At 38.5% G+C, this 20,549-nt stretch overlaps 1 protein-coding gene across 1 annotated transcript; it reads left to right on the top strand.

Annotated features, from left to right (window-relative positions):
- The first annotated feature begins 1,905 nt into the window (after positions 1-1,905).
- Positions 1,906-20,330, top strand: LOC108666362 (cullin-3). The gene is made up of 14 exons (XM_018153219.1): positions 1,906-2,102; positions 8,221-8,418; positions 9,366-9,551; positions 10,244-10,447; positions 10,931-11,138; positions 12,745-12,944; positions 13,953-14,225; positions 14,467-14,648; positions 14,959-15,155; positions 15,864-15,973; positions 16,291-16,460; positions 16,796-16,934; positions 17,768-17,895; positions 18,412-20,330. Exons 1-14 carry the CDS (start codon positions 2,055-2,057, stop codon positions 18,434-18,436), a joined length of 2,268 nt encoding a protein of 755 aa, XP_018008708.1. The 5' UTR covers positions 1,906-2,054; the 3' UTR covers positions 18,437-20,330.
- Positions 20,331-20,549: the final 219 nt, after the last annotated feature.

Below are 20,549 nucleotides of genomic sequence, written 5' to 3'. Positions count from 1 at the left end.
CCTAATGCGAACGCGAGGCGTGGCCAAGTTAGAGTATATATATTCAAAAATAAAAATGCATGTAAGATTAATTCATTATATCCCAGATCATTTACCCACGATATAACCGCAACCGTGATCGATATAACCGCAACCAGATCAAACATGTGTTGAAGCGTGTACCAGCAGTTTTATGGTAACATTTCAATCACACGTTTGGTATCTGAATTTGATTATTATATTCAGAAGTCCAATGAGCCCGATAGCCAAATTGATGTACCTATTTAATTAAAGCACTCCCACAGGTCAGTGGTGCAACTTAGTCCAATCATTGATAAAATAGGACGAGTGATAGAGTTTTCAGCATTGATTACGACCTTAGATCTGTTGCTAATTATGATGATCGCAAAACAATTCACAACCTTTTGCGGTTTCGAACTCACAACTTACAGCTCCAACCGTGTTGCTCTCAACCGTAACCACTGGGCCACCCAGCAATTGGGAAATAGGATATATATGTGCCGGGTGTATATTTTTCTCAAATAAAATGTCATTCATTTAATTAGTCCGATTTGTCACCTTGTGAATGAGAGACGAGTTCTTTATGTACGAAGCACAGAAGAACTCTACCATTGGCTTAAATATTACTCCACGAGAGCTGTGGAAGCGGTAAAGTATATGTAGTACGGTCCGTGGTATGCTCGTAAATATCTAGTGTCTTCTCCATGAGAACAAATTGAATGCTCCAGGCTGCGCCAGCCCAGGCTGGACCATTTGGCCCTATGAATCCTTGTGTCCAAATGACAAGGGCCCGTATGCTAAATAGGGCACTAGCACTACGAAGTAGCACTATGCACTACTAAGTGTCCTTTTGGTATGCTAAATACGTCACAGACACTAAGCACTTCGAAGTAGCTCTACAATGTTTAGTGTCGCTTAGTGTCGCACTACTGATGAAGAAGTTCCATGTCGCACTAGTACGGCACTACGGCTTGTAGTGCGTAGTGCTACTTCGTAGTGCTAGTGCCCTATTTAGCATACGGGCCAAGATTAGTGCTAGGTAAGGCCGGGTTACTAACCGGTAGACTACTCAGGTGCACAATTTAACTCTCATAAGACAAAATTATTTTGCCTAATGGCTTTATTTATTATAGATTGGCTTGCCAGACGAGGGAGCGTTTTGAGCCGTGAGGTGTATGGAGGACGACTCCACGTCCTCAAGAAGCAGACAAAACAACAACAACTCCGCGAGAGCTTTTGGTGGCATTTGTGTGTAATAAGTGCTGAAACAGCATTGATTTTTACTTTAAAAATATCAAAGTTGTGTCTATTCCCATTATAATGTACGTAGTAAATGAATAACTATGCTAATTTCAACGAGTTGTTTGGAGGGTTGAATACATTAGTTATCAACATTCAGCTGTTATGTTTGGTTTACTTCGTTTATTGTCCTGCAACTATAGCGGATTGGCTAGAATGTATTCCTATCTTGAATTGAATTTCTGAGCATTGCATACGATTATGATTTATGAGCAAAGGAGAAACTGCGACTGTAACTCCTGGTAGCTAGTTAGATGAATGGAATTATTATTGAACGATCTGAGAATTTTACTCGATCAGCGTTCCCTACCCTAGGTCAGCTAGGCCTAGGTGTAACCCTTCCCTAAGTTCCCTGTATTTGAGTATTTTTGTTTAACCAATTAGCAAATAGTACCCAAATTACAAGAATTTTAATGCAAGTTTAGTTGGCCCATAAACTTTTTGTCATTTTAGCAGATGAATCATGATAATGTTGTATGTTTATAGGCTACTGCATGATATGATACTGATACACTAGCCCACCTACAAAGTATAAAATTCTTGAATGTTAAATGAATAACCATTACCACTAAGTACCTACTAGTACTAACCAGTCCTATTTTGTTCAGCTTTCTTTTTCAGAAATTTACCAATTGAAATGATAGTTTAAGTATAAATCATCTTGTGAAATATAATTTTGTGTGGAAAAAATCACAGAAAGTCTTAGAAATTAAGCAGAGCTTGTTAGGACATCATTAATATTAGAAGTAACAAATATGCCCAGTGGCAAAAAAGAACAAAAAATGAGGATCCGAGCATTCCCGGTAAGATTAGGTATATTGAATTGATTATTGATTGACTTTCTGTGAACTCAATTTGTTTTTAGCTTTCCTAATGGTTTCTTGTCCGTTATCATTTGCACTGCAATCTGCAAGTATGTTAGAACTTAGAACATAGAATTATGCTACTCATAAGTAAAAATCATATCAATGTTCTACGGTAAACGCACCATGTTACTTCCGACACTGTGGGTCATTCTGACACCCCTCAAGTTTTTCCTTTATATTGAGCTTGGTCTAACTCTTAGTTACTTCCACCGTTCCAGTTCCACGCATGTGGCATGCAACTGCAAAAACAAATGACGATCGCGGCAGCGGCGGCACGGATCATAACGTTAATATAGTCAATGCAAGAGAATGATTAATTATGATATTTCTGATAGAGATTTGAAATATTTTCGGAAGCCTAAAACTATAACAAATTATTTCGTTACTTTGACATGGTTGATTTCAAAATGAATATTTTAATGCGAATTCATGAAAAACGTTTAAAATAAATTGAATAATGTTCATTTATGTCTATAGGTGGGAGTAATTCGAGTAAACAACTACGAATCAATTTATTATCCTTCAAATAAGAATCTTTGCATTGAAACTTCTGGAAGATGTGTCCACCGCAATATTTGTACAGTGATATTAAGAGTCAAAGCCGTCAACCGATCGTTGGATGGCCACAAATATGTCGCATCGTTCAACCTATTACAGTCAATAGAACCTAAATAAACTCTGTTCATCAAAAGGACAAAAAAGCTTATGTATCAAACATACGTGGTAGTACAATAAATTTTGAGATCTCCAGTCATGATACTTAAATTCATACTCATAGGTGATCTTGAATTTCTGCACTGCATTCAATTAAGCAATTTGTAAAATCATAAATTTCAAATAGGTACCAACTTTTTCAATTTAATTCTGAATGAGTCGCGTCTGTTGAATTCTAATAGGGATCATTAATTTTTGCATCGTATTTATGAAAATCAAGTATTGCATTGCTTTTAAATTAAAAACATTCTTTTACATCAAAAACGATTTTTTTCTTACAGCTTCTTTGATAATTGATGATCTCACTCATATAACTTGATATTTTAAATTTAATGATTTTGTCATTTCGATGACTAAACTTTCTTTGGTTCATTAAAATAAAATAATTACTGCTTATAAACAACCAACATTTTCTAAAAGATACAAGACGTTCGAAAACTCGCCATGGGAGACAAAATCATTCAGGATTTGAAGTGAAGTGAAGTTATTAACACAAATTCGACATCATAGGGCAAAAACATGAATAAATTCGTATTTAGAAGCGTATCAATTGGTGTTTAAATTTTGAAACAATTTCCCATCATTTAAATGTCACTGTGAAATGTGGATCAAATCTATTTATTATGAAATTGAACTTTACAAGACCAAAACAAGGTGTCTGACACTGTCTTGTCTAATGTCAACAGTCAACACAATGTTGCCATATGCCGTGAAAGATTAGCAATTTATCCCATCATTCCGTGTGGATTCAAGAACCTTGTTGGTATTGGTAAAATTGTGAGAATTTTCTGCGAAAGTTTACGTAATTTTTATTTTTTATTTTGGAACATATTCATTACAAAATTTGTCGATACGGATACAGGACTAGTGATGTATTGGAGGGAAGAGTTGCTGACTTTTTATCGGTTTTCAAACCACACGCAAGCGAGTTAGAGGAAGGGCAGCTGTCCGGGTGTCCGCAGTTTCTGACAAGCTCAGTGTAAGAGTATGAGTAATTGAGTATCAATTGTCACTTCGGTGGAAGGTGTAAGGTGGTAAATTTTTCGATATATTTTCTTTTGTTAACATGATAATATATTGCCTAAACAGAATTCCATACTGGTGTCAGCGTTATGAATTCTGATTTTTTTTTAATTAGCGCTGTGGGAATTAGTCTCACAATATGCCGCATTTAGTCACACACAGTGTTGGAATTCAGCGATGTTGTAGATTTGAATTCTAAAGGCTTTTAAATAAATATGGCAAAGGTTTGTGACGTTTCATCATTTGCTGGCATTGGTGTTTTGAGAGTGACGGTAACCAATCAGAACTCGAGTTGCGCATACGGTGATCTATTTATAGCCATTTATTTCTTGCTACGTCCTTAAGGTGTCAGAATATGGGATGTTTACCCTACTTAGCAGTGAAAGGTATCCATTCTGGGAAATTGGTCTGAAGTCTGAAGCCACAGTGAATGAGATGAAATCATCCATGCTTGTGGTCAATTTCACCCATTTCAGCCATAGAATTTAGAAGCACGGCATTTGTACACCTAGAAACACAGCAATCTCATTTTGACCTCGTGCATTAAAAATTGTTAAATAAGTCTCTTTCACCTCTGTAACCATATTGGATGAATCCAGACTGTAAAGCATGGCACAACATAGGTTGAGGACGCCTATTTCATGCACCAAAAACGCCAAGGTGCATGCCACTGGATGCCGGTTGCCAATTATGCTTCTGCATAAATTGCAATTTATGATCAATGTGGCCGATGCGGCGTATTGATCTACGCGTTACGATCGTAACTACATGTCGTAGCGCGTAGTTCAGATGGCTGTAAGAGCTACAATTTAGCACCCAAGCACACGCCCTAACAGCCACCTGAACTATGCGCTGTAGCGCGCAGTTCCTGGCTATGAGAGTATATATTTGAGCACCCAAGCATTCGTGCTCAGAGCCACCAGAACTACGTGATGTAGCGCGCAGTTCTGATGGCTGTGAGAGTGTATATATGAGCATCCAAGCATACATGCTCAGAGCCACCAGAACTACTCTACTCACAGTAGCGCGCAGTTCCGATGGTTCTAAGGGCATGTATTTGAGTGCTTGCGTTTAGAGAGCCTCACGGCACTGACAATGGATAACAAAGCAGCTTGTGATAAATCATTTCAAATAAACAGACTACATCATTAGTCTCTTTGCCTGAACCAAGCCAACCCGATTCAACCTCACCCAATTCATTCCAACCAAATTCAAACAACCTAATCTAACTGAACCCACCCCAACCTAATGCAACCCAATATAATTTAGCCAAACCAAACCCAATGCAATCCTAACCAATTCAACCCAAACCATTACAACCCAAGCCAATTCAACCCAAACCAATTCAACCCAACCCAATTGATCCCAATTCAAATCAACCCAATCCTTCCCAATGCAATCCAACCCAATTCATCCTAACCAAATTTAACCCAATGGTCCCAACCCAATCTAACCAAACCCAACCCAATTCAACCTAACCCAATTGATCCCAATTCAAATCAACCCAACCCTTCCAATGCAACCCAGCCCAATTCATCCTAACCAAATTTAACCCAACCCAATTCAACCAAAACTAATTCAACCCAACCCAATTGATCCCAATTCAAATCAACCCAATCGTTATCAATGCAACCCAACCCAATTCATACTAACCATATTTAACCCAACCCAATCTAACCAAACCCAACCCAATCTTACCAAAACCAATTCAACCCAATCCAACCATCCAAAACCAATTCAACCAAAATTCAATTAAACTCAACCCAATTAAACCATATTCAACCAAAACCAATTTAACTTGTTCCAATTTGATTCAACCCAATTCAACCACACCCAACTTAATTCAACCCTACCAAATTCAACCCTAATCAAATCATTCCAGCCCAATTCAAGCCAATCTAATTCAGGAGCACAGCCGTGCACCACCAATTTTGTGCACCAATAAGCCCTGAATCAAACGCCTTGGATCTCTCTGGACATCCACCAATCAGCCATGAACCACTCGGCTTTTGTCCTCCTCCGGCCTAGCGTAAGACCTGCTGTGCCCCACCAGGCCGCAGATCGAATATGACTTCTGGGCATTGTTAAATTACGTAATTTTACGTTCACCGCATCTGAGGTTAGGTTTCTGATAGCATAGTTCTGTTCCAAAATTTATAGTCCTTCGACGAGTGGCCGTTCAACCGAGGGCTGGTTTGACACATGGCCTAGATACGTTAGTCCAGAAGTGTTGAAGGCTATGTTCTGGAAGGCAGGAATCATGATGGTCCATTACATCCATGGCAGTGGTGGTCTTTGGCAGGTGACCCACCTAATTCATTGAAATTGAATAGACTGAATTAGAATGTGTAAGAATGCAGTGAGATTTTATTTGATTGCACTAGATTTTATTGCAATGCATTAGAATGTACTATAATGGATTAAATTGAATTAGGGTGCATTAAATTTCATTAGGTTACATTAGATTGCATTAGGTTACATAAGATTGCATTAGAATGCTTTAGATTGCAGTAGAAAGTGTCAGTTTGAATTAGAATGCTTTAGATTGCAGTAGAAAGTGTCAGTTTGAATTTGAATGCATTAGATTGTATAAGGTTATATTAAATTGAATTAGAATACATTAGATTGCATTAGGTTACATTAGATTGCCTTAGGTTACATTAGATTGCCTCGGGCTACTTTAGATTGCCTTGGGTTACATTGGATTGCCTTGGGTTACATTAAATTACTTAAGAGTGCAAAAGATTGCGTTAGAACGCAATAGATCACGTTAGAATGCAATTGATTGCGTTAGAACGCAATAGATCACGTTAGAATGCAATTGATTGCGTTAGAAGGCAGTTGATCGTTTAAGAACGCAATAGATCATGTTAGAACGCAGTGGATTGCATTAGAACGCAATAGATCGTGTTAAAACGCAAAAGATTGCGTTAGAATGCAAAAGATTGCGTTGTATATCAGAATGCAGAGATTGCCTTGTATATATCGCGTCATTCGCGTGTCTATTGCGTTCAACGCAATAGATTGCGTTATTGTGTTAGAACGCTATAGATCACGTTAGATGGCAATAGATCGTGTTAGAACGCAACATATTGCGTTAGATCGCAATAGATCGTGTTAGAACACAATAAATCATGTTAAAACGCAATGGATTGCATTATAACGCAATAGATTGTGTTAGAACACAATAGATCGCATTGGAACGCAAGAGATTGTGTTAGAATGCAATAGATCGTGTTAGAACGTAATAGATCGCGTTAGAATGCTATAGATTGCAGTAGAACGCAATAGATCATGTTAGAACACAATAGATCACGTTAGAACATAATAGATCGCGTTAGAACGCAATAGATTGCGTTAGAACACAATATAAATAAATTTTTTATGTATGATAATGCTGGTATGATACCAGCATCATCATACATGAAAAATTTATTAAATTGAGTAGATGAGGAGATGAAAAATAATCAAATTCTAAAAAATATTTGGTTTGCCACTATGCCAGCAGTTAATACTACCATAGCATATAGTTTGATTAGTTTCTAACTTCTTACATAATTCTTACACAAGTAGACTAGTAAGTATATTTGATACCAGCATTATCATACATAATGAATTGATATTTATACATAATACTGAGTAGATTAGAAAATGTAAAATGAACTAATTCTAAAAATCTCTGGTTTGCCATTATAAGCATGGTGCAGTTCTACGATTGGAACTTGGCAGTACTCATGGTGCAATTCTATAATCAACATGAGAACAAAGTATTTTGAGATTTTGCACCCAAAAATGTCTATGGTGCTAGTGTGCCATTCCGCAGCATACTAGCACCATTGGAAGCATTGGCCAACAACAAGCACAGCAGTTCAACTGAAGAGAAATTTTGATATTTTTCCAAATGAAAGTACCTATTGAAGTCTGGTTGTATTAAAATCACTTGTTTGCTTAAATTGCAAGTTAACCAGGAATTTAAAAGCAAAGACAATACCACAGAAATTCACCATATCTTTATAAGAGAAAACGTTTCAGAGTCCAGCTCTGAATTAATTTAGTCTCAATTTTCATGGCATATTCTTTTCACAAAAAAAAATATAGAGGCCTCACTGGAAGTATCTGAGGCTATTGGGAAGCACTTCTTCAGTCATGTGCAGCTTAAGAGAAAATGTATATACTGAATATATACTGAAATGTGTTAATGCCATATGGTAGCACCATGTGGAGAAATAGACATTGAACCTGATACTCAATAATCACTTACTGTTTTTATTAATTGTAATAAAGTTTTGTTGTGTAACTAATTCTAAACATTTTTCAGATTACCATGGATGAGCGATATGTGGAGAACATTTGGCAGCTTTTAAAAAATGCCATCCAAGAGATCCAGAAGAAGAACAACAGTGGGCTCAGTTTTGAGGAGCTCTATCGTAATGCCTACACAATGGTGCTGCATAAACATGGAGAAAAACTTTATAGTGGCCTTAGAGAAGTTGTTACTCATCATCTTGATACAAAGGTTTGAATTCATTGTTTAAATTGTTTGTGTGTTTATTCATATATAATATATTTGACTAGCAGATATTGTCTTTTATCTGTGTGAGTAGAATTCCACAATCTTTCATTAAAATATCCCCAGATCATACGGCAATAAATTTCTCGTAAGGTAGACTTTGTAAGAAGACATTTTAGGTTTTTTAACATTCAAGTTGGGGCTCATTTGTTGAGTGCTCCAATTGTGGTCACCAGAATAACTCTGTTGCATAGTTCATAGGAGTGACTTAACAGGCTTTTCCTGTTAACAAATGGCAAGCTGCTCTTAGATCATAGTCATGGTAAGTTCTTATATGCGAGTTACACCAATTTATAGATATACCTAATTTTACATTTTCTTCAATGTTGAAGAATTTTCTATTAATTGATTGTATTCTTCCTACAAATAATGAGGTTTTACTTTGATCACAATTCATTTTCTTATATCAACATGAAAATTTTTAAGATTGTACATAAGTTCAAGTTTTGCATACTCCACCATCTGCTTCCATTCTGTGTAGTTACTGAGAGTTACGGTACCTAGCCAGGGACTTTAATATGTTGACTACAATTGCTTCATCTAGCAGGGTTGCCAGACGGTCTTTTTTCCGGACAAAGTCCGTGATTTACTTTTTCTCAATTGCGTTGGCCGGCAAAAATTTATGATAGGGGTACTTCCTATTAAATTTTAAATACTGCAAAAAGAAAATAAATGGAATTTTCATAGCGGAACCTACAAATAAACTAGTATACATTGAATAATCGGCCTTTTTTGGCCTGAATTTTTTTTGGCCTTTTTTGGCCTGAATTATGTACTGCTACCTCCTGGAGAAATACATTTCGTGGTACGCATATGTACCAATACGTAGTCAACGTGTTAAACGTCTGTAGCCAGTATGCCTATCAAGTATCAACTCTGCTTTTTATTTTCAGGTTCGAGCTGAAGTCCTCGCTTCTCTAAACAACAACTTCCTACAGACATTAAATTATGCTTGGAATGATCACCAAACATCCATGGTTATGATAAGAGACATCTTAATGTACATGGATCGTGTCTATGTACAACAAAACAATGTTGATAACGTTTATAATCTAGGGCTAATTATATTCAGAGATCAGGTGAGTGCTTCAGTCATTACCTTACAATTGAAAATTTTTTAACTGTACCTTTAAAGATTCTATTTATTTTCCCGAATCTATTTTCATATTACGAAGAGCATTAATTTTCTGCATATTGATATAGACTCACAGAGAATAAAAATGTTTAGTTAGAATGATATTTTGAAAAATTCCCCCATAATGAAGTAGATCATACCTACATCTCACCTCATTTTCACCAGAATCCACATTCCCAAGTGTTTATTTATGTTTGTCATTACAGCTGCTCCAAGAACATTATGCATTGTTTTTCCTATGAATTTCTGCAAAGGATGAACTATCTAAGATATTCTTCTCACAAATGCTTGATCACAAATCATCACTGCTTTTTTAAGTAATACTTATAAAAAGTATTACTTGAAAGACATTTTAAACTTCATCAGGCAGTGAAATATTTCAGACATAGGTACTGAATGATTTATAAAGGTTGTAAGAAAGGATTATTATGTAGCTCCCTGTTTTATGTTGTATTTATGTTTTTATTGATATGGAGTAAATACACCAGAACTTAGTTATAAGATTGTCTCTTTCATGTCACTGATACATCACTTGACTGCATAACTTTATTGTTTTTATAACATATTTATCCCTGTTCTCTTGTATATTTTAGACGTCATGTTGACCTGATTGAATAATGAGGAAGATGCTTGCAGATTGTGCGGTACGGCTGCATCAGAGACCACCTGAGGGAGACGCTGCTAGGTCTTGTCATCAGGGAGAGACGCGGCGAAGTCATTGACAAACTCAGCATAAAGAATGCATGTCAAATGCTCCTCGTCCTCGGCATAGACTCACGCACTGTTTATGAAGAGGACTTTGAGCGTCCATTTTTAGCTCAGTCCGCTGAATTTTATAGAGTAAGCCAATGTCAATCTATGTATTGTCATTTTACTGTAGCAAATGTAGAAATTGAATTTATTTCTACTAATGAAAATTAACATCTTGAAAGTAGAGGAATCAATGGCAGTTGCTTGTTGGCAATGAGCTCACTTGAAAGCTTTTTATTGTTTTCTGTTAGTGCTTCTGGAGGGTGAATAAGTAAACAAAGTAGATTCCTTACCTCGGAAACAGAGTCCTCAACAATATTTATTGTTTTCTGATAATGCATTTTAGATGGGGGAATAAGAAAACAGATACTGGATGCTTATTAGACTAGAGGATTTATTTGTTTGTATAGTGTGGATCTTGTCTACTTGGAACACTAAAACAAAGTCGGGTGTAGAATGACACCCTTCTTGTATTGATGCAGCCCGACAATATACCAAGCAACCGGGTGGAACCGTTCAATACCACCACTCTGCTGTTAGCGCAACAATATTACAATGCTTGTTTGATTTTAGATGGAAAGCCAGAAGTTCCTGGCAGAGAACAGTGCAAGTGTGTACATAAAGCAAGTGGAGCACCGCATCCAGGAAGAAGCTGACCGCGCCAAGCACTACCTCGACGAGAACACAGAGAGGAGAATTGTGGAGGTCGTCGAGGAGGAACTCATCAAGAAGCACATGAAGACCATCGTTGAGGTGCCTTCATTACTTACTTGCATGCACTGTTGACTTAATTAATTTGTTCCACTCTTGCTCGTAAGTCGTTCACCTTCAACTATATTCAGGCTCTCGTAATAAATAGGATATAAAATTCCACTCTTACTCAGAAGTCGCTTATCTTCTACTATTAATAAATAATTCAGGCTCTCGTGTAGTCAGCAAAAATAATTTCTTGAGTGTTGCTTTGTTGTCAGTAGAGAAAATGTCTTGTCAATTTTTTCCAAATAAGGTTAATCAGTAAAAACAATCTTATTATATGAGTAAAATGACTATACAAGTTTGAGTGGCTGCCTTAACTTGTTCTAGACAATTTAATGACATTCAAATGAGAACAAGATTAATTATGCAAACTTTGAATAGTACGAATTTCAATTACACATACTACCGTTAAAAAAATGTGCAACCTTCGCCGTATGAGTCGTACAAATTTCAATTTCACATACTACCATTAAAAAAAATTACTACCTCTGATATACAATCTTCTACGCCTTCTAACAAGGGGCATCAATGAAGGTCCGCAACAGAGCCGATGTCTCAAACATTCAACTTAATGACGCTCGGTGCGACTTGCACATCTACAGGCAGTGTCTCTCAAAGAAAATGCACACAAAATTAGGATAATTTAAATGAAAGTTGAGCGAATTTACTCGGCTTGGTTTTGCTTTTGCATTCTTTACCGAAATTCTTGGAAATAACAAATGTCATTCAATTGCACTACACTGCCTTTACTCCTTGCACCTTCATTGCCTAGTTAGCGAGATGTCTCTTGATACTTCAGCGGAAAACTTGTCCCGACAGCGCGATCTCTTAGTGACACGGCCGTACAAAGCCACGGCGGTCGTTGTAGTGTAGCATGGCTACGCGCTCACTGTTGTCTCCATGATAGCCGCGTGTCCCGAGCCCACGCGCCGCCTGTTGTTGCTGGTTGTGTAATCGCTGCTCTTCTAGTTGCCTCTCGGGTTGTATCGCGAAAATGTAGCGAAGTTGTGGGCGTCACTTGTAGATTATTGATGCTCTTACAGGATCGTAGCTGTATCGATAAGTAATAGATTCTTTCGATCGTTAGTGTATGAAAACGGGCGAAAACTGCCGGCCTGGCAGCCGCGGTTGTCACGACTCAGCAGAGCTTCAGACCGTGCTTGCGTGATCCTCAATATAAACTAGAAACAAGAACCCCTTTTGTGTGAACTTACCCTCCTTATATACGTCGCCACCATACACACTTATGCCTAGCCTTCCCAGCGACGCCAAATTCCTCAACGGCTGCAATTTTACTCGCGATAGGCTCGCCAATCTTCGATGTAAACAAACGCTCGGTCTCGAAAAAATCATGTCACACTCTACATCGCTCCAACGTTCAACCCATATTCCTAACCTTCTCAACACCTGCAATGAAATTCATAACTTAGGTAATTAATTGATTTGCGTCCGAACCACGTTCTATAAATACCCACTAACTTGTCTGCTCTTTACAGGATTGACATTTGCTTCTTTGGTCACTTAATCGTTTTATTATTTATTATTTTTTTTTTTGCATGCTAAAAATGTCTCTTAACAGTTTCAAGTACATTTTTTATTTACCTAAGATATGGTTCTTCATTAATTGAAAGCTCAAAATCGAGGTCTGTTGCAGAACCTGCTGGATCTGAAGGATCGCTACACGCACTTCCTGCAGCACTCCTTCAACAACGATAAGCTCATCAAGCAAATGATTGCCACAGATTTCGAGTATTTCCTCAACTTGAACAGCAAGAGTCCTGAGTATCTGTCGCTCTTCATTGACGACAAGCTCAAGAAGGGCGTCAAAGGGGTGAGTTGCTCCAGGTCTCTTCCTGGACTTGAAATCTTTCTTCAATACTCTTCTGGTCCTAGAGTTTATTCTTCAGCTTTCTTCTGGTCCTAGAGTTCCTTCCTCAATACTCTTGTGGTCCTAGAGTTCCTTATTCAATACTCTTGCGGTCCTAGAGTTCCTTATTCAATACTCTTGTGGTCCTAGAGTACCTTCTTCAGCTTTCTTCTGGTCCTAGAGTTCCTTCCTCAATACTCTAGTGGTCCTAGAGTTCCTTCTTCAATACTCTTCTGGTCCTAGAGTTTCTTCTTCAGCACTCGTCTGGTCCTAGAGTTCCTTATTCAGCTTTCTTCTGGTCCTATAGTTCCTTCTTCAATACTCTTCTGGTCCTAGAGTTTCTTCTTCAGCACTCTTCTGGTCCTAGAGTTCATTCTTCAGCTCTCTTCTGGTCCTAGTGTTCCTTCTTCTGCTCTTTTCTGGTCCTAGAGTTCCTTCTCCAGCTCTCTTTTGGTCGTAGAGTTCATTCTTCGATACGTTTCTGGTCCTAGAGTTCCTTCTTCAGTTCTCTTCTGGTCCTAAAGTTCCTTCTTTAACTGCCTTCTGGTCCTAGAGTTCCTTCTTCAGCTCTCCTCTGGTCATAGAGTTCCTTCTTCAGCTCTCTTCTGGTTTTTGAGTTCCTTCTTCAGCTTTCTTCTGGTCCTAAAGCCTTCTTTAACTGTTTTCTGGTCCTAGAGTTCCTTCTTCAGCTCTCTACTGGTCCCAGTTTTTAATCATAACGATTTTTCTGAACATTCTTTGATTTCACTCATTTGATATTAATACTATCTACTGGTTCTTCAATGATCTTTAATTATCAACATTTCAAATGTTTCATATTATGACAAAGTTTAGTTTTTTTTTTGTGTCAGTGAATGAAGACTAACTATTGTGATGATTTTTTCGGCTTGTTGTACCGTAATGTTCACTTATTCCTGTTTTTGTGCTGCTCATTTTTACTTAATTGACATGATCTGTGTTGTGGTGTTGCAGATGAGTGAAGGAGAGATCGAGGTAGTGTTGGACAAGACGATGGTGCTCTTCAGGTTCCTGCAAGAGAAGGACGTGTTCGAACGATACTACAAGCAGCACCTCGCTAAGCGGCTGCTGCTGCAAAAGAGCGTGTCCGAAGACAGTGAGAAGACAATGATCTCTAAACTTAAGACTGAATGTGGATGTCAATTCACTACCAAGCTCGAAGGGATGTTCAAAGACGTTTCGATCTCGACTACAATTAATAATGAATTTAAACAGAGACAACCGACGGTAAGTTTATATAATGTCTAGTTTTTAAGGCTTGAAAAGGTTTTTTGTATTTGTAAATCTCTGAGAAATAGTTTATATTCTCGAATTATGATGTATGATAGTTTTAGATCGCAATTGTAACTTTGAAGTTATACAAGTTATTTTTTAGTTGTGTTCATTTGCAAGCTTGTAATTTGTGTCTCCAAATATAAGTAGTTGCTCAGCTATTTATTTTGTGATGTTTTATGGCTGTGCCTTGCAGTGCGGCAGCAACAACTCAGTTGACATCTACGTGCGAGTGCTGACGTCAGGCTACTGGCCCACCACCCTCACCTCCTCCAAGACCAACATCCCCCTCGCCCCCCACACCGCCTTCCAGACCTTCAGGCGCTTCTACCTCAACAAGCACAGCGGCCGCCAGCTCACACTCCAGCCCCAGCTTGGGTTAGTGCGCCCTTAGAAATTCTGAAAAATATTTCATTCATAGTAGAATATTATTAAGAATTTTTTCAAGGTTATTCTTATTTATCATTCTATCAGAAATGATTATTGCTCCAATTTGTTACTCCGGTTGGGTTGGGTTACTAAGATGTCGAACATTTCAGCACGCTAGTCTGCTTAAACAGATGCTCAGGGAGTTGACATATTATTGTCTCGATAAATACTCTTGTTAGTTCCATTTGATAATGCCAAAATTTGCTTTTCTTCTGTAACACGTTCATTTCTCCGTTAAAATATATCTCGTGAAATTCAGGTCAGCTGATATAAACGCTATCTTCTACGGCGCTCGGAGAGAAGAGCCCTTGAATGGCGGCGCGGGCAACCTCGCTAGTTTACCGGTCGGTGACCTCAATGCATCCCTCGCCTCGTCTGCTGCTGCGGGGTCTGCCGTCGGGCAGGACGAAGCTGCAGGCGCCGTCACCACATCCACAGTGTCCGCTCTTGCCCCCGGTAAATTTTGTGTTCCGTTTGTACGTTACTACCCAGTTCAGTTCAGTTCTCTCCGCGCCATAAGGCGCACAAGGCTTGGACGTCACTCCTCCACTGGGTCCGGTTTGCAGCTGCCTGCCGTGCTATGTTCCACGAGTTCCAGCCTGCTCTGTTTCTCTCCTCTTCCACCATTCGCCTTCAAGTTGTTTTTGGGCGTCCTCTCTTCCTCCTTCCTTCAGGTGCCCATCCAAGGGCCATAGCACAGTCGCTTGCTCTGTCCTTCCTCAACACATGTCCCACCCAGTTCCACCTCCGTCTCCTCACCACATCACTGATTTTCTCCACTTCTGTCATATCAAGAACCAACTTGTTTGAGATGTGTTGCTGCCATCGGATCTTGCAAATTTTCCGTAAGCATTTGGTCTGAAAGAAATCTAGTTTTCTCTCTTCTCCATTGGTTAGTTTCCAGGTCTCACATCCGTATAACAAAACTGAAAGAACCAGGCTCTTGAACAGGGAGGTGTTGGTCTTTCTGCTGATGTTTCTGGCTTGCCAGATGTTTGTTACTCTTTTGAATTGCGCGCTTGCCATTGCCACTCGCCTCCTCACATCCACTGTGCTTCCACCATCCTTAGTGACGTTTGCATTAAACCATTTATTCTTTGTTGTTTTAGAACAGTCGTTTAGTTATATTAACGGTTAACGATTAATGGTTAACAATGTGTGCAGTTGCAGCTAGTGGCAGCTCGACCGGCGTCAGAAAACACATCATTCAGGTGTCTACCTATCAGATGGTGATCGTAATGCTCTTCAACACGAGAGAGAAATGGACGTACGAGGTGAGGAACACAGTATTCAAGTGTCCCAGTCAAAATTTCAGTACATCAATGGTGGCTTAGAGTATTTGACCATGTATTTTGAACAAATCAAAATCGTGACTGTACAAAGCGAAGGTATCATGTCAATATATTTACAATTATATTAAGGGTTAACTATCGCAGCATACCGTTCACAATTATGACTAAGAGCAGTTCACTATAATACTAGGTTGTACGTGACTTTTAATCTCTCACTGTCCCGTCACGAATCAGACTAGACCAAAGATTATTGACGCCACTGTATGCGACTGTTGCCTATCGTGCTGCTACGCTCACAGGAGATCCAGAGTGAAACTGATATCCCTGAGCGAGATCTGCTGCGTGCTATGCAGTCGCTGGCGCTAGGCAAGCCAAACCAGCGGGTGCTCTTGAAGATGCCAAAGACTAAGGAGATAGAGCCCCACCATTATTTCACAGTCAATGATGCCTTTACATCTAAACTTTATCGGTAAGTATAAGATTATATTTGTCATTAAATTCCTTTCCTGGATTCTACGAAGAATTTCATGTTCCTCAGCCCTTGTAAAATTGATGCGTTTCGCTTCCACCAAAAACCATTACCTTTTTTTATGTCTGTATTTCGCCTCTAAATGATATCTTGTCTTGTTTGATATGCTTGCTCATGCTTTCTACACTCCAGAAAATCTCCGGCAAAAATATGCAGTGTTCTTCCTCATTTCAAACTGAAATTAATTACCACGCCTTCACTCACGAAGGATGCAACACATTTTTGGAAACGTGTCTATTTATCAATCATGTTATGAACCGTTTGTTCGTTTGCAGAGTAAAGATCCAAGCGGTAGCAGCTAAGGGAGAGAGCGAGCCTGAACGCAAGGAGACGCGCACGAAGGTGGATGAGGACAGGAAGCACGAGATAGAGGCCGCCATCGTGCGCATCATGAAAGCCAGGAGACGTATTACTGTGAGTCGCCTTTACTGTGTCACCCGCATCAATGTGATGCTTTGCAACCAACTCAATTATTCAGAACTTGTCAGCGTCACGCGTGGTATACCCTGCAATGTTTTATAACCAGCTTAGCAGATTAAACTACATCATTTGTTTGCACTTGTAAGACGATATTGTTGATTTCCGCTAATTCAGTCGTTACTGCTTCGGACTGATTGCATAACGCCTTAGGGTAACTATCAGAGACTAGGGTAACCACTTCACGATCAGTGAATGGTCCGTCACTCTCACAAAGCTTCAATTCGGGGAAATTTATGTTCTATTCAGATATTTTCTCGTAAATCTTTGGTTAGGTATTATCTTGATGGGTTTGAAATTCTCTTTCTTTATTCTTTATTGTGATCTTGGTAAATTTATATATACGTATCATTTAACGTATATATCATCTCAATATTCAGCGAACCACTAGTTGGAAATTTTAAGTGGCAAATCCAATGGTAGGTAGGACTCGCTTCGCCTTTCTCCATACTGTTGAAAGGGCATTGAAAGGAATGAAAAAAATCCTGCTTCAATACTGATGGTGTTCCAAAGCAAAAGCAATGGTTTGTTTTGGAAAACTGCCATTGGGCAATGGTGCCCAAAGCAATGTGTTTGTTTTGGGCACGCTACGATTTTAACCTAGAAAGTCAAATATGAATAACGTCCTTGGTCTTCTCATCCATTGTTTAAGTATAGTATAGACCTTATTTTGTAAAGTGTCCGTAAATGTAATTGTTGTTATAAATGAAGCGTCCTTGAGTTGGAGCGAGTGTAATATATGGAGTACTAACGTCTTTAATTGTGTGCAGCACAATAATCTAGTGGCAGAAGTAACAGACTTGCTCAAGTCCCGCTTCGTGCCCGTGCCTCTGCTAATCAAGAAGAGAATAGAGAGTCTCATCGAGCGCGAGTACCTCGCCAGAACTCCCGAGGACAGGTTAGTTGCTGAAGCTCCACGCTTGCTTCTCTTACTGCCGTGCTTAATACTTTTGAATTTATTGAGACTTTGCAATAAATTCGAAAAGTGCCGGCTGTTATTCATTCATTTCGTTCATTCTAATTTATTGAGTGCCGGCTGCTATTCATCCATTCCTTCTTTCTTATATATTGAGTGACGATTGCTATTCATTAATTCCTTCATTCTTATACATTGAGTTCCGACTGCTATTCATTCATTCCTTCATTCTTGTTTATTGAGTGCCGCCTGCTATTCACGATGATGCCTTGAATTTTACATTAAGTGTCATCACACATGTCTCCCGAACCCCGATTCGCTATAGTATTTCTACCTCTAATTCCAAGTCCGCGATTTTTATACGATACATAAATTAAGTGTCTGTATACACGTCATGCGCAGTCATTGTTACATTTATGGTGATGTCTGAGTATCATACTAACTTCCTGTTCATTTGTTGCATTTACCTAGCGTATTAAATTCCCTGGTTCGTTGCAGGAAAGTTTACTCGTACGTGGCGTAGCTGTTGCCGAGCCTTCTCCTCGTCGTTCACCAACTCCGCAGCTTCTACGAAGATTTCAGTAAACCATTCATGTCATCCTCGTCCGCTTCATCGCCGTGCTTCGTAGATAATCTGTATTGAGAACATTTTATTCAGACGGTATCAACCTTCCAATCAATTGTCATATAAATGCGCCTTGCCAACTTCATGGTTACTGCTAATGAAGTTCTCATCTTATCACCCGTCACTTAACATCAGCGCCAAGAGCAGGATAACGCGCCAACTTTTCTTCTGTCCTGAGTTGTCTTTCAAACTTATTTTTTAGCGTTCATTTCTGATGGCTCTTATAATCGTCGCTCCTATACTTGTTATTTATTTCGTCTCGTCTGATAGATTCGTCGTTTTAAATACTGCCTGAGTTCACTATTTCTGAATTAGATCCATGAAGATGCGTGAGACAGGACAGTTTACGTGCATTTATTACAATATTGTGCGACTTGGATTCTTGGGTGGTCATTATCGACGAAGGTAGTCAGCATGCAGATTGTTTAGCGTGTCGAAACTCTGTTTAGGTCAATTCAGATAATTCTCACTGTAGGATTAATATTATTTGTTACATTCTCTACATGTTTATACTTGCAGTCTGTATATAACACGCTCGTGGTTATACTCGCACAAGGTCTTCTGGAAGATTTTGCGAGTTGCATTAAGGTCCAGATCTGTACATTGAATATAATATGTAAATATCTTATTTGAATGTAGTTTGAATGCAAAGGAATGACATGAAATAGCATAAATTTTATCGGATTAGGCTCATATACGAACGTGTCCTGTTCGGAGCGCGCTTGTCTTTCCCACAGAGAAAATTTAATTCCATTTGGTCAAGTTGCAGATGCTCGAACCACGATGTCTTGAGCGTGCTGATGTATTTTTCTTGTTTGACTGTGGGGCTTACGAATTCTAAATTAGGTGCATTACTTAACAGTCAATGGTATCGTAAAATATTTTGATTCGAACATTGACAAACTTCGTCGAAACAAAACTAATTCTGAGGTGAAGTGAGATATTGTGATTCGAACAATTTCGCGCTGTCAAAGCGTATAATAACTAATTTTCTGCCACGTCGTTTGAAACTATCAGTTATTCTCTTCTATAGTCTAAACTTTCAAATAAAAGTTAAAGTTGGTAATTCCTTCACATCATCTGGACGGTATACGAGGACTTTCCAGAACTCCCTATTTATTTCATAATGGAATCTTTACTATACAAGAGATTGTTCAATTTTTATTGTTAATAATTTTTCCTCGTTAATTTTCCTGCTTAAATAGTACCATCCACTTTGTCCATTTTCATTGGTTTTGAATTTTCATTGTATCACCTATAGACTCGTCTGAAAACGTCGATGCATTTGGTGTCGCGAGCGCATCTCTTGTTCAACAGTCGTAGTTTCCTTCAAATTTCTGTAACTAGAGAATAACTAGGTTGTTATAAATTTCAAAATTGTAGAAACATTCCACTGCAATGTCGCTGACCCGAAATTTTCGTGAAGAGTATATTAATGGACTTAAATTTCTTAATTATTTTATTATTGTATTTGTCTGGTGAACTTTTTAGACAACGTTCGGTGCAGTGAAGTTTTTGGGAAGAACTTTGCGAGTGTAAGAATTATGAAACTATCTCTACAGGTCCTAATCGTGGACATTTGCAGGCAATTTCTCGTTAATAAACTTGATGCTGTCTTGAAGAGTTAACAGCTGTTGCCACTTTTAAAGAAGGGATGTATTTTTTCTTGAGGATACTTCAATTTGATGATTAAAGTAAAAACAAGGACTTTTGTGCTGACGGTAGAATGACATGTCTGTATAGACTTGGGTAGCATATTTAATCTTACCTCCGAAATACATTTATGGCGAAACGCATTTTTATTTACCTTGCTAAAATAATCAGAATAGAATACAGTTACATTTCCCTTGTCCTAAAAATGAAATTTAATCGAGTGTCTTTCATGCGTGATCTGCGTTAGCAAAGAAAAACTCTGGCTTGAACCGAATCTTTGTTTTACAAGCATTTTAATAATTTAAATTCGGATCCATTTCTAGGAAGAAGTTGCAAGCTGAAATAACATATGTAGCAT

Source organism: Hyalella azteca, unplaced genomic scaffold (genome assembly GCF_000764305.2).
Source record: "Hyalella azteca isolate HAZT.00-mixed unplaced genomic scaffold, Hazt_2.0.2 contig12949, whole genome shotgun sequence".
Lineage (NCBI taxonomy): Eukaryota > Metazoa > Arthropoda > Malacostraca > Amphipoda > Hyalellidae > Hyalella > Hyalella azteca.
Note: the sequence above shows the minus strand (reverse complement) of the source record. Positions and strands in the feature narration are given on the sequence as shown.